Source organism: Oncorhynchus mykiss, chromosome 8, assembly GCF_057628025.1.
Source record: "Oncorhynchus mykiss isolate SJ-2025 chromosome 8, ASM5762802v1, whole genome shotgun sequence".
Classification (NCBI taxonomy): domain Eukaryota; kingdom Metazoa; phylum Chordata; class Actinopteri; order Salmoniformes; family Salmonidae; genus Oncorhynchus; species Oncorhynchus mykiss.
The window spans coordinates 60,971,755-60,992,406 of record NC_143029.1 but is presented as its reverse complement, the minus strand read 5'-3'; the positions used below and the strand labels follow the sequence as shown (position 1 = coordinate 60,992,406).

At 46.4% G+C, this 20,652-nt stretch overlaps 1 protein-coding gene across 1 annotated transcript in view; it reads left to right on the top strand.

Moving 5' to 3' along the window:
- The window catches only part of LOC110530240 (neuropilin-1a), a 51,995-nt gene that overhangs the window by 20,240 nt on the left and 11,103 nt on the right, over positions 1–20,652 (top strand). The window contains exons 3-10 of the mRNA XM_036985814.2: positions 4,494–4,675; positions 7,596–7,823; positions 10,595–10,765; positions 12,378–12,544; positions 17,598–17,753; positions 18,645–18,789; positions 19,669–19,903; positions 20,010–20,106. Of these exons, the coding sequence (XP_036841709.1) occupies positions 4,494–4,675; positions 7,596–7,823; positions 10,595–10,765; positions 12,378–12,544; positions 17,598–17,753; positions 18,645–18,789; positions 19,669–19,903; positions 20,010–20,106 (1,381 nt within the window). The remainder of the gene's footprint in view (positions 1–4,493; positions 4,676–7,595; positions 7,824–10,594; positions 10,766–12,377; positions 12,545–17,597; positions 17,754–18,644; positions 18,790–19,668; positions 19,904–20,009; positions 20,107–20,652) is intronic.

The window sequence follows — 20,652 nt, the reverse complement described above, 5'->3', positions numbered from 1 at the left end:
GACTGCATTTGTTCAAGGCCTGAACAGACAGGTGTTTTGTAACGTTGTGCTCATTAACAGTGGCTTACGCTGTTTCTAGACACCTTAGCTAGACCTGTAAAATGGCGCTCTGTTGTTGAAGACCCAGGTAATTATGGTACATTCTTTGTCGACACCCAGCAGGTGAGGATCACCTGCGCGTGGCCGAAATTTGCAATGTCCTGTCTGGTCCTTAAGGGAATCTGTCTATTATCCTCTACCTATGTACATTGTGTAGCTTATGATCACCTATAAAAACACGTCGTAGTTAATGCACCAGCCAAGAGATCCTCATAATCAAACAATACCATCAATCAAACTCCAAACATAAAACATACATGAATTATGACGACAATCTTTGCACCTGACTAGTTTATTGGTCACAGACAGTCACAGCTTAGGGCATAAAATGTGTTTCCAATGTTTAAATGAACACTGCATTATAAAATCTATTCATTCTGTTCACGGCAGGCTTTATTTGACCTGTGGGAAGCGTTTTAAGTGGCCTCTTGTAAAGCACTAGTGCCTAGCACTTCAGTGATGTTGTGTATGTATGCCATTTTTATTCATTTGCATCATGCCCCAGTCAGATGGACTCGTAAAAGCAGCACCATGGGGAGGTAGAATGCAGATGGCTATACAGGCCTGACCTGGGGCTTTCATTGCTCACTGAGACAGCCCTATTAACCAACCAAAAATCTATCCTCACACACTTGTTAAATAGACTACTTTCCCCCTTATTGTCCAGTAGAATCGCTGGTTAGGTTATTTATGCCCTCTTAGGAGAATGGTCTGGTAAGTGCTTTGCTATGGTTCACTACAAATACACACACACACACACACACACACACACACACACACACACACACACACACACACACACACACACACACACACACACACTACAATAGCACGTCCATCTGGGGCTTAAAACAGTAGTAACCTTCTTGTCCTAAAGTAAGGACTTCCTTAACAACTGAATGTGATATTCTAACACAATAATTGTCCTCCTATATCATATATCTTATTACCATTTGGACTATGCTAGTTGTGTTACCTTACCCTCCCCACGGCTATATTCTCTCCATCATCTATCATCTGGAAGGCATCATGGGAACGTTTACAAGCCCGGCCAGCTTTTCTTTACTTGCACGCACACCACACACACACACACACACACACACACACAAAATACACGCTGGGAATAAATCAGTGTGCCTGCAAGGCTAGCAGCCTCCCTCCATCCTCTCCTCTCCTCTCGCTAGAGAAGTCAAGTCATTAGTGATTCCACTGGCAAAGCCACGCTCAGGGTTAATTCAGCCTGCGGTGTCAAACAGGCTGGAAACTGGAAACTGTCGATGGACGGACACACTCTGTCTGAGTCTCAGCTGGGTCCTGCTCCAGGGCAGATGGAAAATGTCTCATCAGACACAGTCAGACATACCGTTAGCCAGACACAGCTGTAACACCATTGCCAGAGACAGAGACACACTTCCAGGACAAACTCACTCACTCCTAGTCACTCCCCCGGCCCTAAAATTAGATGCAACCCTACAGATGGTGTGTCTTAGAACAGAATGCAACACTGTGCCTCCCTGCTGGTGCAGACAGACACCAAACCCTCCCTCCCTTTCTCTCTTTCTCTCTTTTGTCTTTCTCTTTCGCTCTCTCTCTCTCTCTGTCTCTCTCTCCTCGTCCTCCCAACCCCACTCCGTTTGCAGTTCAATTGGGCCAAGCAGCTGAGGAGGATGAGCAACCCCATCCTTCCCCCTCTATTTCCACACAGGCAGCAAAAAGAACCCACAGTGAATCCTACAGGGAAATTAAAAAGAGGAGAGGTGGAACCCTTCATTGGTGATCTCTAATCCACCCGAGGATGGGGAGTTTTTTGGCGGAGTGGGACAGAGACAGCCGTCGTCATCAAGCCTGCTTAGACAGCAGCCATGGGATTAGGAAGAGACAACTATACAGGATTCAGAAAATACTAATTCACCCTTGAGTACCATCCAGTACTTGCAGTGTTGCTGTTTTCATTTTACATATTGATCCCATTATGTGTGATCCGTGGGGTAAACAAAACGGTTAGTGTGTTCACATTGATTCATGTGGTTAGAGTAGATACTATTGGTTCACGTGTTGTCCATATGTTAGCAGGCTGGGTTACAAAGATATACTCTCTCACACACACACAAACACACACCCCAGAGAGGTGCCTGAGAGCCCAATGAGAGAACAAACCTGGCCTCTAGTAGTTGCCTTGAAAAGGGCATTGTCTAAAACCTCACGTCAACAGCTTTTTACAAGGGCTTGTGTTCTTAGCCATGAGAAAACAACTTGTCCACAGAGAGAAATTCCTCTGCCAATGTACCATGATGGGGCTGTCTACGTACAGAATCAAACTCCTGGGCAAACTTGCTGATGAAGTAGCTGTGTGTAAAGCCTAGGATACGTCCCCAATGGCATCCTATTCCCTATATAGTGCACTACTTTTGACCCGGGCCCTGGTCAAAAGTAGGGCACTACATAGGGAATAGGGTGCCATTTGGGGCGTAGCCCTAGACTTATTTTTGCAGGCCAGGCAGAGGCTGTTTCCACAGCTGGCTCAGAAAGGAAAAGGGTTGTTGGCTCGGCTGTGCCTGGAAAAAAAGTAGTATGTTCTCCAACAGGCACCATGAGCTCATCATTTCATCTCCGCATTTCACACACATACACACGGTCACACATGAGAGAGAGAGTGCCTTCACAGTTCACACCCAATTACGTTTCATGGAATTAGGTACAGTATAAAACAGAAGGGTTGGGGTTGGGTTCATCTTTTGTGGACAGATTCACGTTAAACGGGAGTGACAACTTTCGCGAGAACTTTACTTCTGGGTAACCGAGATTAGGGTTGGGTTATCCTCCGCTTGTTCTCAAACATTCACACACAGACGTTACAGTACACACACAAACATGTACGCACATTCTAGTACTGTAGAGATTAGAGAATTATCTTTGTTAGCTGACCCAGAGTGGTAGGGCACAGGAAATGGTCTATATAAGAATGAACTGATAATATTTTAGGTGATAATGTATGAGGTTATAATGTATGAAGTGACCATGTATGAGGCGATAATGCATGAGCCGATAATTTATGGGACGATAATGTGTGAGGTGATATTGTCTGAGGTTCCCATGGAACACTGATAACAGAGGCAGATGAAGTCCCCCCTGGAGCATACTGCTCCGTGGGAGTACAAACGTTCTCATGTTTCCTCATCTTCGTTGTCTTGTTATTATAACCCTCCCAGTGGGTATAGACCCTCAGTAGTTACCTCAACTCCCATATCATCCATCCATAGCATTCTACAACAGGCTTTTCATCTCAGTAGATTGAGGGCGTGTGGTCAAATCTCTAAACCTAACAAAGGAGTTGGGTTTGAGGAGCAGAGCTATTGTATGATTAACCCAAACCGCTGTCTGAGTTGGTCTTGGAATGACGCTATGTGCAACATAGCCTGGAATCCAAACTGATTATTGTTTCCGTATTGTTTGATCAACTCTGGGGCCTTTTTCCTGAACCAACAGGTGTGTTTCCCCCCCCCCCCCCCTTCCCTTTCTAGCTCTAACTTGGCTGACAGCTACTTTATTGAGGAAACGTATACTTACTAGGCCTGTGACATGTGCTTGTCCCACCTAGCTATCTTAGGACGAATGCACTAACTGTAAGTCGCTTTGGATAAGAGCGTCAGTTACATAACTAAAATGTAAATGTTAATGTCCAGTCTGAGATTCAAAGGTTGGGGGTTCAATTCCGCATTCACGCTATAGAAACAATAAATGGTCTCCAGCCCGTTCTTTATTATTATTTTTTAATATTATTTTTTTTAAATCTCCCCAATTTGGTATCCAATTGGCAGTTACAGTCTTGTCTCATCGCTGCAACTCTCGTACGGGCTCGGGAGAGGCGAAGGTCGAGAGCCGTGCGTCCACCGAAACACAACCCAATCAAGCCGCACTGCTTCTTGGCACAATGCCAACTTATCCCAGCAGCCAGCCGCACCAATGTGTCGAAGGAAACACAGAACACCTGGCGACCGTGTCAGGGTGCACTGCACCCGGCCCGCCACAGGAGTCACTAGTGAGCGATGGGACAAGGACATCCTTGCCGGGCAAACCCTCCCCTAACCCAGACGATGCTGGGCCAATTGTGCACCGCACCATGAGTCTTCGGGCCGCGGCCAGCCATGACAGAGCCTGGACTCAAACCCGGAATCTCTAGTGGCACAGCTAGCACTGCGATGCAGTGTCTTAGACCACTGCGCCACTCGGGAGGCCTTTCTACGGGTCGTTCTGGCTCTGACAAGGCTTTATACTACTACTACTACTACTACTACTACTACTACTACTACTACTGCCACACTATTGTTAGCTATAGCAGCAGCAGTTTTGTACAGTAAGTCTTATACTGATCCTCTCCTATGTCCTCTCCTCAGGTATGACTATGTGGAGGTGTTTAACGGTGGGGACGAGAAGGCTCCAACCCTGGGGAAGTTCTGTGGGAAGATCGCCCCCTCCCCTATCATCTCAAGTGGCAGCCAGCTTCTCATCAAGTTTGTGTCCGACTACGAAACCCACGGGGCTGGATTCTCCGTACGTTACGAGGTCTTCAAGACAGGTCAGCCTCTTTGGATATGGTGTTGAACCGTTTGTAAAGTATTTCTAACTATTGTGTGTTATTACTTGTGTCCCTCTGTTCAAATACAGACTTAACGTCTTAGGGGCAAATTCTAACTTCCACTTAAGTCACATGTTCACTTAGTGATTCATTGATAGCAACGGGAGACTAAGGGAAAATTCGACTTAAGTGGGAGTAAGGATTTGGCACTAAGAGGCTGAGTCTTCTGTTCAAGGTTTTACAGGCTCAAGTCTCACTGAGAGAAAGAGAGAGAGAGAGAGAGAGAGAGGGGGGGGGGTTGAGGAGAGAGAGAGGGAGGAAAGGAGGCAGAGGGAATTGAGAAAGAGAGAGATAGAGGAGAGAGATGGAGAGAGTGAAAGAGAGAGATAAAAAGAGATAGAGGAGAGAGATGGAGAGGGTGAAAGAGAGAAATATAAAGAGATAGAGAGAGAGAAATATAGAGAGAGAGTAGGGAGGATGTACCAGACAGGTGCAGGAGACCCCAGGCTCATTTAGTTAATGGGCTGTTTGTCATTGGAGGATTGAGGGTGACCTACACATTAAATGGATGCTCTGGCAAGGATAGGCTGAATCTGAATCTAGAACAGCAGAGGGAGGTAGAGGCGGGGGGAGTTGGGTGGGGTGGGTTGGGGGGGGGGGGGCAGCCAAATGTGGGTTGTTTTAACCAAGAGTGCGCCCCAAATGGCACCCTATTCCCTATATAGTGCACTGTATCTTCGAAAAGTTGTAGTCAGAAGTAGTGCACTATATAGGGTACAAGAGGGTATAATTTGGGACACAGCCAAGTGTATGAGTTAAAAATTGTCCCGCCTACATAATCCCATGACATGTTGGAGTCCCCTCTTGTCACATTTAAAAACCCATTACATTCGCAAAAGCATATTGCCCTGTTGTTCCCTCTATGGCTATGCTCCCATTTACCAATGTAATATACTGTGAAAAACCAAGCTACGGCGCTGACTACAAGTCTACCATTACAAAGAGAGAAACGCAACACTGGAAATGGTCGTAAACGGCTCTCGTGATGACGACAAGCACCATTTGTGTTAAAGATAGCATATCGTCAGGGTGACTAATGAATATGGCTTGCGTCCCAAATACCACCCTATTCCCTACGTAGTGCACTACTTTCAGCCAGAGCCCTGGTCAAAAGCAGTGCACTCACTATATAGGGAATAGGGTGTCATTTGGGATACAACAAACAAATGGAGCACATCTGCCCGCCATTGCCAGAGCTCCTCCTCTCATTGACCACATAATATGCATCAATGGTCGTGTAAATGATACACACCGGGTCCTCCACAGAACCGTAAGGCTATATCTGTCTAGCTTTCTCCTCTCACTGTCGTTTCACTGCCATTCCTCAAACCAAAAACACGTCTTGTGGTTTTGAAAGACGGCCATTTTTACAGAACCACATCAAACTGTGGCTTAGATAGGGAAGGGTCTCCATCAAAGTGGGTGGAGTTTGGCAGGAGATTCGTTGATGGGCGTATGTGCAGGAAAGATAATCTCTCTCTCTCTCACTCACACACACCACCTGAGCCAGATCAAAACCTGCCCACTCCTCCTCCTTCGATGCCATTTATCATGTCACCCATGTAAATGACGCCACTTGTGTCAACATCAAGGGAGGTAGCGGGAGCGATGTTAACAAGTTGGCATGGTAGCGAGCGGCACAAATTACTCGTGCTCTCATGCAACAGAGGTCCACATCTTGCCCGGGCAACACGAGAGGCACGTCCCTTTATGACAGGGTCGAGTGACTCCCTGGCTTTTGGACTGAGGTGAACTGTGTCTGTCTTCATAGGCATGTGGGGGTCTACCAACAGGCTCATAGGTCCTGTACACTGTACTATGCATTTTGAGCAATGGTTTTGATACAATTGTGTAAAATAATTACACAAAGCATTGCGGAGACAGCGCAAGCTCTCTGTTGTGTCACCAGAACCGTTGTATCGAACATGTTGTACATTAGTTGTAGAAGCTGAATGTGTACAGGGGCCAGATAGTTTCTTCAGGCCACTTCTTCAGCAGAGCAACCATGAAAAGAGCTCTTCAGTCTTCACAGTGGGGAGTGGTCTCTTCCTGACTGAGACTCATTGGGGGTGGGGTGGGGTGAGGGGTTTGTTGGGGTGGGATGTAGTTGGGGCGAGGGATTTGTTGGGGTGGGGTGAAGTTGGGATGAGGGGTTTGTTGGGGTGGGGTGCAGTGGGGGTGAGGGGGTTGTTGGGGTGGGGTGTAGTTGGGGTGAGGGTTTGTTGGGGTGGGGCTTAGTTGGGGTGAGGGATTTGTTGGGGTGGGGTGTAGTTGGGATGAGGGGTTTGTTGGGGTGGGGTGAAGTTGGGATGAGGGGTTTGTTGGGGTGGGGTGCAGTTGGGGTGAGGGGTTTGTTGGGGTGGGGTGTAGTTGGGGTGAGGGGTTTCTTGGGGTGAGGTGTAGTTGGGGTGAGGGGTTTGTTGGGCGACGTCTCCAAAAACAACCCAGAGCGTTTGTGTCTGACTGCAGCAGTCAATAAATACCAGACGGTTCCCCCCAGTCAAAACACAGACATAGCCAGCTAGTGGCACCGAGGGTATGACCAACAGGAACAGACTCAGTGGACACCTCAGTGATAATGGAGTAAATGGACTCAGGGCCCATGAACCACTTATGACGGTGGCCCATCAAATAATCCTAAATTACAACATTCTAGTTATGGCAACACCTTTCTTGTTAATCAACTATGATTATTGTTACAGGCATATAAGAATGGAGCTTATTAACAGCATTAATACATTTAATACAAGCTTAAAGACAAAAACCTACAGCCATTGATGCAAATATTATTCATCAAAACAGGATAATGACATGCAACGCTTAACATACAATACATATTCCTCTCTCAACTTCTCCACAGGGCCTGAGTGCTCCAGAAACTTCACCTCATCCAAGGGCGTAATAAAGACGCCAGGCTTCCCAGACAAGTACCCCAACAACCTGGACTGCACCTTCATGGTCATCGCCCCCAAGATGTCAGAGATCGTGGTGGACTTCGACGCGTTCGACATGGAGCCTGACACCACCCCTCCACCCGGGGCACTGTGTCGCTACGACTGGCTGGAGATCTGGGACGGGTTCCCTGCAGGTGAGGGAGGGAGAGAGGGAGGGAGGGAAATGTGAAGGGCTTGTGTTGAAAAAGAAAGAGATAGGGGGAGAGAATGAAAAAGATCGCCAAAGAGAGAGATGGAGGAAGAAAGAAAAACAGATTTGTCTCATCAGCCAGCAGTGCTGTTGTTTTCACCCACCAGGCCACACAGATTGATTTAGCACATTAAGGAGACAGGCAGAACCTACACTATTCATGGTCTACAGTGATGGTTTTTCACTGGAATGCCTTGCCCGGTCTCCATTGTTGTGTGATTGGTCTGAGGTCTGAAGAGAAGAGGAGGAAATGTACATTGAAAAGCATCAGAGTGGTGCCTAGCTAGGCACACTGTTTGTCTGTCTCCCTGAGACTCCCTCTATACTAGGGCCTTGCCAGGCTAGGGTCTTCGTCCCAAACTAGAACACTAGAAAGGGAATAATGTGCCATTCGAGACAGGACTGGCACAGCCCTTTAGAAACTATCACACAACTCATAGCTGGGCTCCTCATAGCTGGGCTCCTCATAGCTGGGCTCCTCATAGCTGGGCTCCTCATAGCTGGGCTCCTCATAGTTGGGCTCCTCATAGTTGGGCTCCTCATCGCTGGGCTCCTCATCGCTGGGCTCCTCATAGCTGGGCTCCTCATAGCTGGGCTCCTCATAGCTGGGCTCCCCATAGCTGGGCTCCTCATAGCTGGGCTCCTCATAGCTGGGCTCCCCATAGCTGGGCTCCCCATAGCTGGGCTCCTCATAGCTGGGCTCCTCATAGCTGGGCTCTCCATAGCTGGGCTCCTCATAGCTGGGCTCCTCATAGCTGGGCTCCTCATAGCTGGGCTCCTCATAGCTGGGCTCTCCATAGCTGGGCTCCCCATAGCTGGGCTCCCCATAGCTGGGTTCCTCATAGCTGGGCTCCTCATAGCTGGGCTCCCCATAGCTGGGCTCTCCATAGCTGGGCTCCTCATAGCTGGGCTCCCCATAGCTGGGCTCCCCATAGCTGGGCTCCTCATAGCTGGGCTCCTCATAGCTGGGCTCCTCATAGCTGGGCTCCCCATAGCTGGGCTCCTCATAGCTGGGCTCCCCATAGCTGGGCTCCCCATAGCTGGGCTCCTCATAGTTGGGCTCCTCATCGCTGGGCTCCTCATAGCTGGGCTCCTCATAGCTGGGCTCCTCATAGCTGGGCTCCCCATAGCTGGGCTCCTCATAGCTGGGCTCCTCATAGCTGGGCTCCCCATAGCTGGGCTCCCCATAGCTGGGCTCCTCATAGCTGGGCTCCTCATAGCTGGGCTCCTCATAGCTGGGCTCCTCATAGCTGGGCTCCCCATAGCTGGGCTCCTCATAGCTGGGCTCCTCATAGCTGGGCTCCCCATAGCTGGGCTCCTCATAGCTGGGCTCCTCATAGCTGGGCTCCCCATAGCTGGGCTCCCCATAGCTGGGCTCCTCATAGCTGGGCTCCTCATAGCTGGGCTCCCCATAGCTGGGCTCCTCATAGCTGGGCTCCTCATAGCTGGGCTCCTCATAGCTGGGCTCCCCATAGCTGGGCTCCCCATAGCTGGGCTCCCCATAGCTGGGCTCCCCATAGCTGGGCTCCCCATAGCTGGGCTCCTCATAGCTGGGCTCCCCATAGCTGGGCTCCTCATAGCTGGGCTCCTCATAGCTGGGCTAGTGCTGTATACATGCCTGCCAGGCCTCTCAATAAACATGTTGTCTGTCCCGGTGTCTGCTAAAGCTTTGTATTTGCGGTGTGTAGATGTGTAACAGTCCAGATAGCAGACCAAACACTGTAGCCTATATCCCAGAGAGTTATTTACTTTGTTACAATACATTTGACAAAAAAGAGAGGGAAATGGAGACAAAATAAGGAAGTAACATTCAATATATTACTTGGACACATAATTGGAGATGAGGGACATTTTTTCTGTGCCATACACGTTATATATTGGCTGTCATTTTGGAGTCACTTTGACTGAAAATAAGAATGGAGTGTATTTCAAAACACTTCTACATTCATGTGGATACTACCATGATACCGGATAATCCTGAATGAATCGGGAAAAATGATGAGTGAGAAAGTTATCCCCCCCCCAAAAAAACATGCTAACCTCCCCTGTTATTGTAATGGGGGTATGATATTTGTGTGTCTGTAACTAACCACTCATCATTATTCATGATTCCTTCAGGACTATCCGTTATCATGGTAGTAGTAGAAAGTGACTCTAAAATGACACAATATGAAAAAACAAACAGGAAATGTTTCACAACCAAAACAAACAGGAAATGTTTCCAACAAGTTTGTGGAGTCACAAGCTTGATGTTTGTCATTGCGTGCTAGGAATATGAGACCAAATACTAAACTTTTGACTACTTGAATACACTTGAATGAGTTTGTCCTAATACTTTTGGCCCCCTAAAATAGGAGGACTACAGTATGTTCAAAAAGTGTTTACATTTCTAAACGGTTCACCCGATACTGTATGGACTGAAAATACCCTCAAATTACAGCAGAGAGTCTGCACTATAACCTCAAAGTCATTGTGTCATTTCAAATCCAAAGTGCTGGAGTATTGAGCTAAAACAACAACAAACAATTCACTGCCCCAATACTTTTGGAGCTCACTGTAGCTGAATCATGATGTTGTCTTGGCACCTACTGTCATAGAGTTGACATAACTCTTTGTTATTGTCTTTCTGTTCCTCTTTCTGTTCCTCTTTCTGTTCCTCTTTCTGTTCCTATTTCCTTAACTCTCTCTCTCTCCCCCTCCCTTCCTCCCTCCCAGTGGGTCCCCACATCGGGCGGTACTGTGGTAACAGCAGTCCTGGACGGGTCATCTCCTACACTGGGATCCTGTCTATGACCATCAACACTGACAACGCCATCGCCAGAGAGGGCTTCTCAGCCAATTACACTGTCAGAGAGAAGAGCCTGCCACAGGGACAGACACCAGAGGGTTAGTACAGCCTACCTCACGTTAAACCTTGTCCCAGTCAGAACTGCCATGCCACAGACTAGCATCCTGCACAGGGGGCGTACTTGTATACAACTCCGGGGCCACAGTGTCCAACACTAAGTGCACTCACAGTAGGTGGGATGGGGGCAGGGAGGGGATTAGCTGGGATGGGGGCGGGGAGGGGGAGGTCAGGAAGGACGGTGTGTGGGGCTGACTGGTGACACAGGGTCTAAATGCCTCACAAACACACAGAGCCAGGATGGACTTACGACACCCCATCCCAGAGAGTAAAAACAGTCTCTGCCCCTCCTTCCATCTCCTCTCAGCTTTCTGTTAATTCTACCATTTCTATTCATAAGTCTACTTCTGTTCCCTCCTCTCAGCAGGCAGCGGCAGAACCTCAAAATATCCACATATCATTGCAATCTAAATGAAAGACCTTATCAGAGACTATTTCAACAGTTAATGTGATCAAAGCTGCAGTATGGAGTGTTCCAAGTGATAAGATTAAGTCATCAGGGGAACAGGAGGAATACTGATATCTGACAACATTACATTCCATCCGCCTTCCTCTCATGTAATGGGAAAAAAAAGTCTAAACAGTTTTAAGAACATTTCGGCACACACATTTCTACTTCCAAACCGACTGATAGGGAAGTAATATTATGTGTGTGTGTGTGTGTGTGTGTGTGTGTGTGTGTGTGTGTGTGTGTGTGTGTGTGTGTTCGTATGGTGTTCTATGTTTGTTTTTTTCATCCTGCAACATTTAAAATAAGTAAAGAAAAACACGTATTACACTGTAATTCAATAAAGACATGACATTGTTTGTGTCAATGTGTGGGCCTACGCTTGCTTTTAGGAATCTCATAATAATATTTGACATTATTAACTTATTAATAGCATATCTTGAAAAAAAAGCTACTTTAAAAAAGGATGCTTCTAGTTTGTGTGTGTGTGATATTTTAGAGATGTCAAGAGTTAGTCAACCCAGTACCTCTGTGGTGTACTCAGTGTGGCTCGTTACGGAAGGTTCTAGATGTGTCATCTTTGAATGGCTCCAGCTGAGATACACAAGAACGTGCTGTTCTTTTCTTCTGACTCAGTTCAGAGAGGCTTGAGGAAGTTCGCGTTTAGTTCCAGTAAGACACAGTTCTTTCCCATTGCATTTCTCTTCCAAGTTGTCTTCGAGGCCAAGACCTCCCTGAGTCACACAACATCTCTTTAGAGACCGACAGGACAAGACAGAGGATGGAGTCTCATAGCCCTCACCCTAATTCTAACCCCAAAACCTAACTCTAACCACAACCACAAAAAGTTGCTATTTAACAACAGAGTTGCCGTTGATAGTCTATTGATGATTTAATCTGTCAAACATTTATAGCAGTGTTTCTCAAATTCTTGTCCTGGGGACCCAAAGTGATGCACATTAAACATTTTCCCTAGCCCTCAGACACCTAATGATAAGTAGATTAGCTGAAACCACTGTGTTAGTACCAGGACAAAAAATAAAATCGTCAACCCCTTGGGTCCCCAGGACCAGGATTGAGGAACACTGATCAACAGAGGACTGTCCAAATAAAGTGTAACTCAGGTTCTATATCTCTGTTGACAGAATTTAAGTGTGTGGAGGGCCTGGGGATGGAGTCAGGGGCGATCACCTCGGATCAGATCACTGCCTCCTCTCAGTACAACTCTAACTGGTCTCCTGAGCGCTCCAGACTCAACTACAAAGAGAATGGCTGGACCCCCTCTGAAGACTCCAGCAGAGAGTGGATTCAGGTAAGAGACAGCCCTGGGGCAGCTGGGTTACATGTGTGGCATCTGTGTCCAAAACAGTTGGAAAGTAGTGCACTACATAGGTGAATAGAGTTACATATGTGTGTCAGTGACAGTACCAATGCTTTTGGTGCGTGTAAAACATCATGGCTGCACATGAAGCCCTGGGTTGAGCAACAGTTGGTTATTCTAGACTCATCCCGGACTGTGTGTTTTGTCCTTCACCGCTACCAGTTTGGGACAGCTACTGTCATAGTGAAAAGTTTTAAGAGTGCATCTCTCTATGTATCCACACAGTCCGGGGGTTGTAGGCAGACAGTGTGGGAAACTCAGGTCTGTCTCCACCAGTCTGAACCAATGTCACGGCTGTCTGCCAGCATCCCTAATGAGAAGTGTGTGTGTGTGTGTGTGTGTGTGTGTGTGTGTGTGTGTGTGTGTGTGTGTGTGTGTGTGTGTGTGTGTGTGTGTGTGTGTGTGTGTGTGTGTGTGTGTGTGTGTGTGTGTGTGTGTGTGTGTGTGTGTGTGTGTGTGTGATCCTTGCAGCACAGGTCATGAGGGTGTTCAAGAATGACATTCTTGGAAAAATAAACATCATAAAGTCACAAACAAGACAGATTGTGATCGAGAGGCCAGACTGACTAGACTAGTTGGCATTTGGGTTGATTAAGCTCCTTCCTACACACACTGTCTAACAGGGACATGACTTCTATAATCTAGTTTGGTAAAGGTAGCAACACCCTCAGGGGGATGCTTCTTGTTGTAAATGCAGATTGTTACATGAGGCTATTCTGTAACACTACTCTACACCAACACTCCAAACACGATGAACTGAACAGACCGTGTTTTTTCCCCCAAAACAGAACTCCAGCAGTAAAGTGGTTATATTGTCTTTCAATATAATCACACTCCAATAACTCTGAACAGAGCAGGAACATGTACTTCAAGATTGTATTACTAGAACAGAATAGAATAATAATAATAGAATTGAATAGAATAATACGTCATGTATTTTAATACAACCAAATGCAATAACTGATATGAACTGATATGAAAAAAACATATTTATCAAATGGACTTCCCCCATAGTTTGACCCCAAAGCATTTTGCAAATGTGTCGCGCTTCAAATCATGGGAAGTCTGTAAATCGGGGTATATAATTACATGACCACAGAATAATGCAGTGACACAGTCTAAAGGATGGGAAGGCACCACAGTGTCCTGTTTTTGGCCTCACTCCCGAACTCTCTGGGAGAGGAAGAAATAGCCTCCCCATGGGTTTGTGTGGGGGGGGTGTGTGTGGTGTGTGCATGGGTTTGTGTGGGCTGTGTGAGTGACAGAGGACCCCTGGGAACGTCAAGCCCCAGATGGACTTGCTACTGTAGTGTGTGGGTGTGTGTGACTCTGCATGGGTTTGTGTGGGCTATGTGAGTGACAGAGGACCCCTGGGAACTGGCACTCTATGGTGAAGCTGTAGTGTTACCATAGAGCTGTACATTCCTTATAGCCTATCCTGGTAAATCCCCTAGAGTTTCTATATATTCCCCTCCGCCTTCAACAAAGTCATGGCAACCCCTTTCTAGCACACAAGCCACGCTGTTAAGACTCCTTGAGCCACTTGAACATTTGATCCATGTACTCAATGGTATTCGTGATACAATTGAGAATCATGCACAGCAGTGTAATTAAAGAGCCCGACAACAAATCTGTATAAATTAAAAACTGCTGAGATTGTTTGCCAAAGGCAAAGTCCACTTGAGTGCACATGGGCTTGAGTCCACTTGAGTACAGAGGAGTTGTGGACAGTGTCCTGGGTTGTCTTGGCACGAAATACCTTGTTGCTCTGCTTCAGTCCCAGTCTCAAGTTGATCTCGCAACCAAACCAAAGCCCTTTATTATGATAGAAACCTCTGAGCTGAACACTCTGTCCGCCGTTTCCTATTCTATCTGACATGAACTCTACAGCGGCCGGCCAAGCCTATTGGCCAGACTTCCTCTATGAAAGGACTGATGCTAATTACTCTCCCATATTCCTAATTACTCAACACTTGGCAGCGTTGACACTGTGGCTGAAAATAAAACCCTCTGCTCAGGCCTTTAATGGAGAAAACAATGGGATGCAGACACGGCTGCATTCATCAGCCGGACTGTGACTAAATGAGTTTGAACAAAAACATTGGCACATCCTTCAAAACAGGATATTGGTGTTTTTCTGGCGAGGAGAGAAAGAGCTTGTAACCAGCGCTAGGCTGCTGTGACTGACTGCTGTGACCCACTTTGTCACGAAAGTGCTGTGTCATAACTGTGGGGTTAGACTGGACAAGATCAGGACAAGAAAAGGGTTCTGACCACATGCAGGGGAAATAAAGCTACGACGTTCACTGAACAAGGTTCTCTAAAGTGACAGAGGCACTCATGGTGAGGTCAGTTGAGGGTGTGGCTTGTCGCTTTTGATCATGTTAACATATTCTACATCAGAGATGGGCAACTTTGACGGGAGTGGAGGCCACAAAAAAAAAAAAACGGAACTCATCATGAGAGGCAGTGGTGGCTTGTGGGTCTGCGTGCCCACATCCATACCAGAAGATTTTGCAATTTACAAGTAATTCCATCCAATTCTACTCATTTAGCCATGGGGCGGAGAGAAAAATGTGCAGTTTTATAACTAGTTAATGACTAAAGCATACCAGGACAATTGAATTATTCTACAGTCTTCAACCATGATGCCCAACGTTCCTAAATAAAATGCCACGCTCAGTCTATAATAAATCTTCCAGTATGATTCTGATTTGTTTTTCCTGACAAGTGGCATTGGATCATATTATGGGACCTAAATATCGCATCCTTCGTGTTGTCTCTTAGGGTGATGGGAACTCCTCCAACAGTCTCTGAGGACTCCTTTGTTTTCATCTCTTTCCGCTAACAACATTCACTCGCAGAGCAGCCAGGCCCAAATGTGTTCTACAGATGTACGGCCCTTTCCTGGTTTCCAACGTCACAGACCCGAGACAAACGTTTCTCCTCAAGCAGTACGCCTCTATAAATACTTTGTCTTTGGAGAGGAAGGAAACCTTTCCTGCATAAGCTTACTTCACAGGTTTCAATAACATGTCAATCTCACTGTAATTCAAAAACGGCCAGGTTGGGGATAAATTACGCACAGTGATGGGTTGGCAGTTTCATCCATACAGTAGCTGTGGCATCCGGAGGAAACTTGCTATCGACATGGGGCCTAGATATATCGCTTTAATATAAAAGCCAAGATGATCCAATTAAATCAGCAGACTACCTATACAGCCAAAGATTCGTCATAAAGGAGCCTAAAGCTGTAACGCTCGCTGCTGGGAGAGAGAGAGGAGGACCAAGGTGCAGCGTGGTAAGTATTCATATTCTCTTTTAATGAAAACGAATACTCGAACAGGAAATAACAAAACACGAGAACGAAATGAAAACAGTCCTGAACGGTGAAATACAAACACAGAACAGAAAAGAAACACCCACGAAACACAGGTGGAAAAGGGCTACCTAAGTATGATTCTCAATCAGAGACAACTAACGACACCTGCCTCTGATTGAGAACCATACCAGGCCAAACTCAAAACACAACATAGAAAACCCAACTCACTCCCTGACCAAACTAAAACAAAGACAAATCAAAGGAACTAAGGTCAGAACGTGACAAAAGCACACATTACTGCCAGGCGACATAAAAATGTAAAAAAATGTGTCCTGGAAATAGTATCAATAAAATGTTAACTGTTGACTCAATAATAGAATTGTATGTATTGATGGCACACACGCATGAATTAGGTAAGTCATTATATTCAGCTGAAGTAAGACTAATGAAGTACTACTTGTCTGTGTCCCAGATGGCACCCTGCTCCCTACAAAGTGCCCTACTTTTGACCGGATCTCTTGTCAAAAGTAGTGCACTGTAAGGAATAGGGTTCCATTTGTGACACAGCCTCTGGCTAGCTGCACCATGCTGCGGAGTGGGCCACGCACTATAGCATACTTCATCATAACAAAATTCATCAACCTCAAAATACCTCTACCTCAAAAACATAAATCATCATTTAAACCCCCTTAAAGTAGAAGGCAGGGAGCTGCACCGTTTTTTAGGCTATAAATCAATATTATCTCAAAGACTCTCTCTAACGGTTCTCTGAAAGAAAGATGCTCTACTTCGATGACGCAAAAAAAGCGACTCAAGACAAAAGCACAGACACAAACACACCCACACTAATATCATGAAGCAACCAACCGTACTAAGCCCCACCTGGTTTAAAGTACATAAATATTTAATACATGAAGCCCAGAGCAGAAGGGTGGCCAGCAGGCAGCCCTGCCTTCCATTTCCCTGTGCCCTTGAGAGACCAGGGTGTGTGTCCCAAATGACACCTTATTCTCAATATAGAGGGCCCTGGTCAAAAATAGTGCACTATATAGGAAATAGGTTGCATCCCATTTGGGACACAGCCCTAAAGAGACCAGCTGCTCCCTGCAGCTCAGGAATTCCCCAGACAGACAATGGAGTCTCTCTCTCTCTGCTCTGCTGGCCAGGCCAGGCGGTGGAGCTCACTTCCTGTGGACCTGACCCTGCTCCCAGAGGAAGGGCCAACGCTCCTGTTTTCACCGTCAGAGGCATTATGGCCTTCCCACCGGTTCCGTCCTGTCCCCCACAATCGGCCTAACAGGCCTCGCCTTGCTCAGAAAGTAGGCAGAGGCTCTATGTTCATTCATACAGAGTGTTTTAATATGGTCAACACTGACAACCCACTTAACAGACCACATCATGAGTGGCTCTGTCAGTAGCTGCCCCCAACAGGTAGCTGGAAGTGGCTTCTGTCAGATCTTTTCTAACACGGTTAGCAGGTTAGTTGGCAACTTCCTGCCTTTAAGCCCACTGTATATGATGCTCATCCACATGCAGGACATTGAGAGTTATACTGCAACCATTATACCGTTATACTGTATTTCAGTCCTTTATCTCTGTTTTGCCTAATGCATGAGCTAACAGGGTTCAAGCTAACTGGGTGTTTTTGGTTTGTGTTGCCAGGTGGACCTGGGATTTCTCCGCTTTGTCTCAGCCGTGGGAACACAGGGCGCCATCTCAAAGGAAACCAAGAAGGAGTACTTTGTCCGCTCCTACAAAGTGGATGTGAGCTCCAATGGAGAGGACTGGGTCACAATAAAGGAGGGATCCAAGCAGAAGGTAAGACTGACTCATAAGATCATTTTTAAACCTTTTGTTTAAATTATCATAAAGGTCTTTACTGTCACCCGGCCTAGAACCCAAAGAGCAGGTAAAGGAGAAGCAAGAGAACAGTGGCCAGGACAAATTCCCCAGAAGGAAGAAATCTAGAGAGGTTATATACATGAGTAATAGAAAGACTGGGTTCAGTCTGATTTGGAAATCAAAACCACACATTTCACAATAGGGCAGATTTCTTGTACTCTGGACAACAAACACCAGGGGAATCTGTCCTATTTTACAGAACAGATTCAGACATTTCTATTTAACATATGTGACTGATGTAAACGATTTTGTCTCTATTCTTCTGGAATAAAGCAGAAGATGTGTTTCTGCTGGACATCATGATGATCTCCTTCCTCTTTTATTCTTCATCTTCTTCATCATCTTCTTCTTCATCTTCTTCTTCATCCTCTTCTTCATCTTCTTCTTCATCATCATCTTCATCTTCTTCTTCTTTTTCATCTTCTTCATCTTCTACTTCTTCTTCATCTTCTTCTTCGATTGCATCATTTTCATCTTCTTCTTCATCATCTTCTTCCTCTTATTCGTCCTCTTTTTCATCTTCTTCTTCATCCTCTTCTTCATCTTCTTCTTCATCATCATCTTCATCTTCTTCTTTTTCATTTTCTTCATCTTCTACTTCTTCTTCATCTTCTTCTTCGATTGCATCATTTTCATCTTCTTCTTCATCATCTTCTTCCTCTTATTCGTCCTCTTTTTCATCATCTTCTTCATCATTTTCATCTTCTTCTTCGTCAACATCTTCTTCATCATCATCATCATCTTCTTCTTCATCTTCTTCTTGTTCATCATCATCATCATCATCATCTTCTTCTTCTTCTCCTCCAGATTTTCCAGGGGAACCACAACCCTACAGATGTGGCCAGGTCGTTCCTGCCCAAGCAGACTCTGGCGCGCTACGTCCGCATCAGACCCATGTCCTGGGAGATAGGCATATGCATGCGCTTCGAGGTTTACGGCTGCAAGACCTCAGGTACACACACACACACACACACACACACACAAATGCACTCGCAAACACACACTCACACATACACACACATTTTCATTCTAATCTAGACCCTATTTACCATGCTTTCCAGTACTCTAAGAAATCTAATTAATCCTGTACTTGGCTGTGCAGAAGACAGCCTTGTGATTTAGAATAATCACTGCCTCCAAAGCCGGTCGAGGGTCATGCTAGGTAGTTATTCATTGTAAAAGTGCAATGGAAAACAGCAAAAAGGCAAGTTGAGTCATCGTACATCCAGTATTTACGATATTACTAAGCGCAGCACTTGGTTCTTCCCAGAAATCCATCCTCTCTTATTTCCCTCAGCAGGAGAACATTATAAATATGGTATTACTCTGTTCCTCACTGCAGGGCTGTGTGTGTGTGTGTGTGTGTGTGTGTGTGTGTGTGTGTGTGTATGTGTGTGTGTGTGTGTGTGTGTGTGTGTGTGTGTGTGTGTGTGTGTGTGTGTGTGTGTGTGTTGTACAAGATGATTAAGAGCTTGGAATGACACAGGGAGGATGTAGACCGTCTGTCTCTGTCCTCCAGTTATACTGCCTCTGAGTTCAGCCCAGCCACCTCGTATGATACACACACATGACCACACAAACGCGGGAGCACACACGCACACAAACACACACACCCACACACAGGGTAGTTCCCACAAAGACAAATCACAAAATAACTCACAAAGATCTCAGGACTGAGTGTATGTGTCCCAAATGGCATCCTATTCCCTATCTGGTGCACTACTTTTGGCCAGAGCCCATGAGGACACAACCTCAATCTGATCCCTTCTCTACTTTCTTTCTCTCTCTCTCTTGCTCTCTCTCACACACACACACACACTCACAAACACAGACTACCCCTGTTCAGGCATGCTGGGGATGGTCTCCGGACAGATCTCAGACGCCCAGGTCACTGCGTCGTCGCACGCGGAGCGTGGCTGGGTACCGGAGAACGCCAGGTTGCTAACAGGGAGGTCGGGATGGACCCAGCAACAGACCAGACAGCCCTTCAGGAACGAGTGGCTGCAGGTGGACCTGGGCCAGGACAAGCTGGTCAGCGGCCTGGTTATCCAGGGAGGACACCACAGGTAGGTAGCCTAGAGGACAGAGTCGGGGGCCAGCAACCAGAGAGTTGGAACCTGTGTGTGTTTGTGTGTCTTTCTGGATCAATAAAGTTGTATTTTTATTCTATAGAGACAAGAATGTGTTCATGAAGAGGTTCAAGGTGGGTTACAGCAGCAACGGCTCTGACTGGACCATGGTGAATGAAGACAACGATGCCAAGCCTAAGGTAAGGGAAGCAGCCTGAGAATTCATGTTTGGAATTCACCTCCTCCCACAGAGACCCACTGATCAATAGAAAATCATTCCGATCATATAGGATGTTGCCAAGATTGATGTTGACAAGAGCGCAACATATCCTGTTGGTCAAGTCAAGGATGACATGTCAGTGTGTGGAAGCCATCAGCACCTAGCTGGTCCAAATATCCAGCAGTACTCCTCGTACTCCCTGTCACGGTCGCAAGACATTGAACATCCATCTATTCCAGATGGTGGGACTCCTGATTTATGGCAGACAGAGGAAGATCTTATTTGTGTCCCAAATGGCACCCTGTTCCCTATGTAGTGCACTACTTTGGACGAGGGCCCATAGGCCTCTTGTCCAAGGTAGTTTACAGCATAGAAAATGGGGTGCTATTTGGGATGCCGCCCTAGATATCCCCCTGCCCTGTTTCCTGTGTCTTTTTATAAAGCTCCTTTCCAGCCTCCAATCTTCAAAGACGAATAGAGAGGAAGTCTATTTCAGTGGCTTCAGCCATACATCCCGGCAGCATCT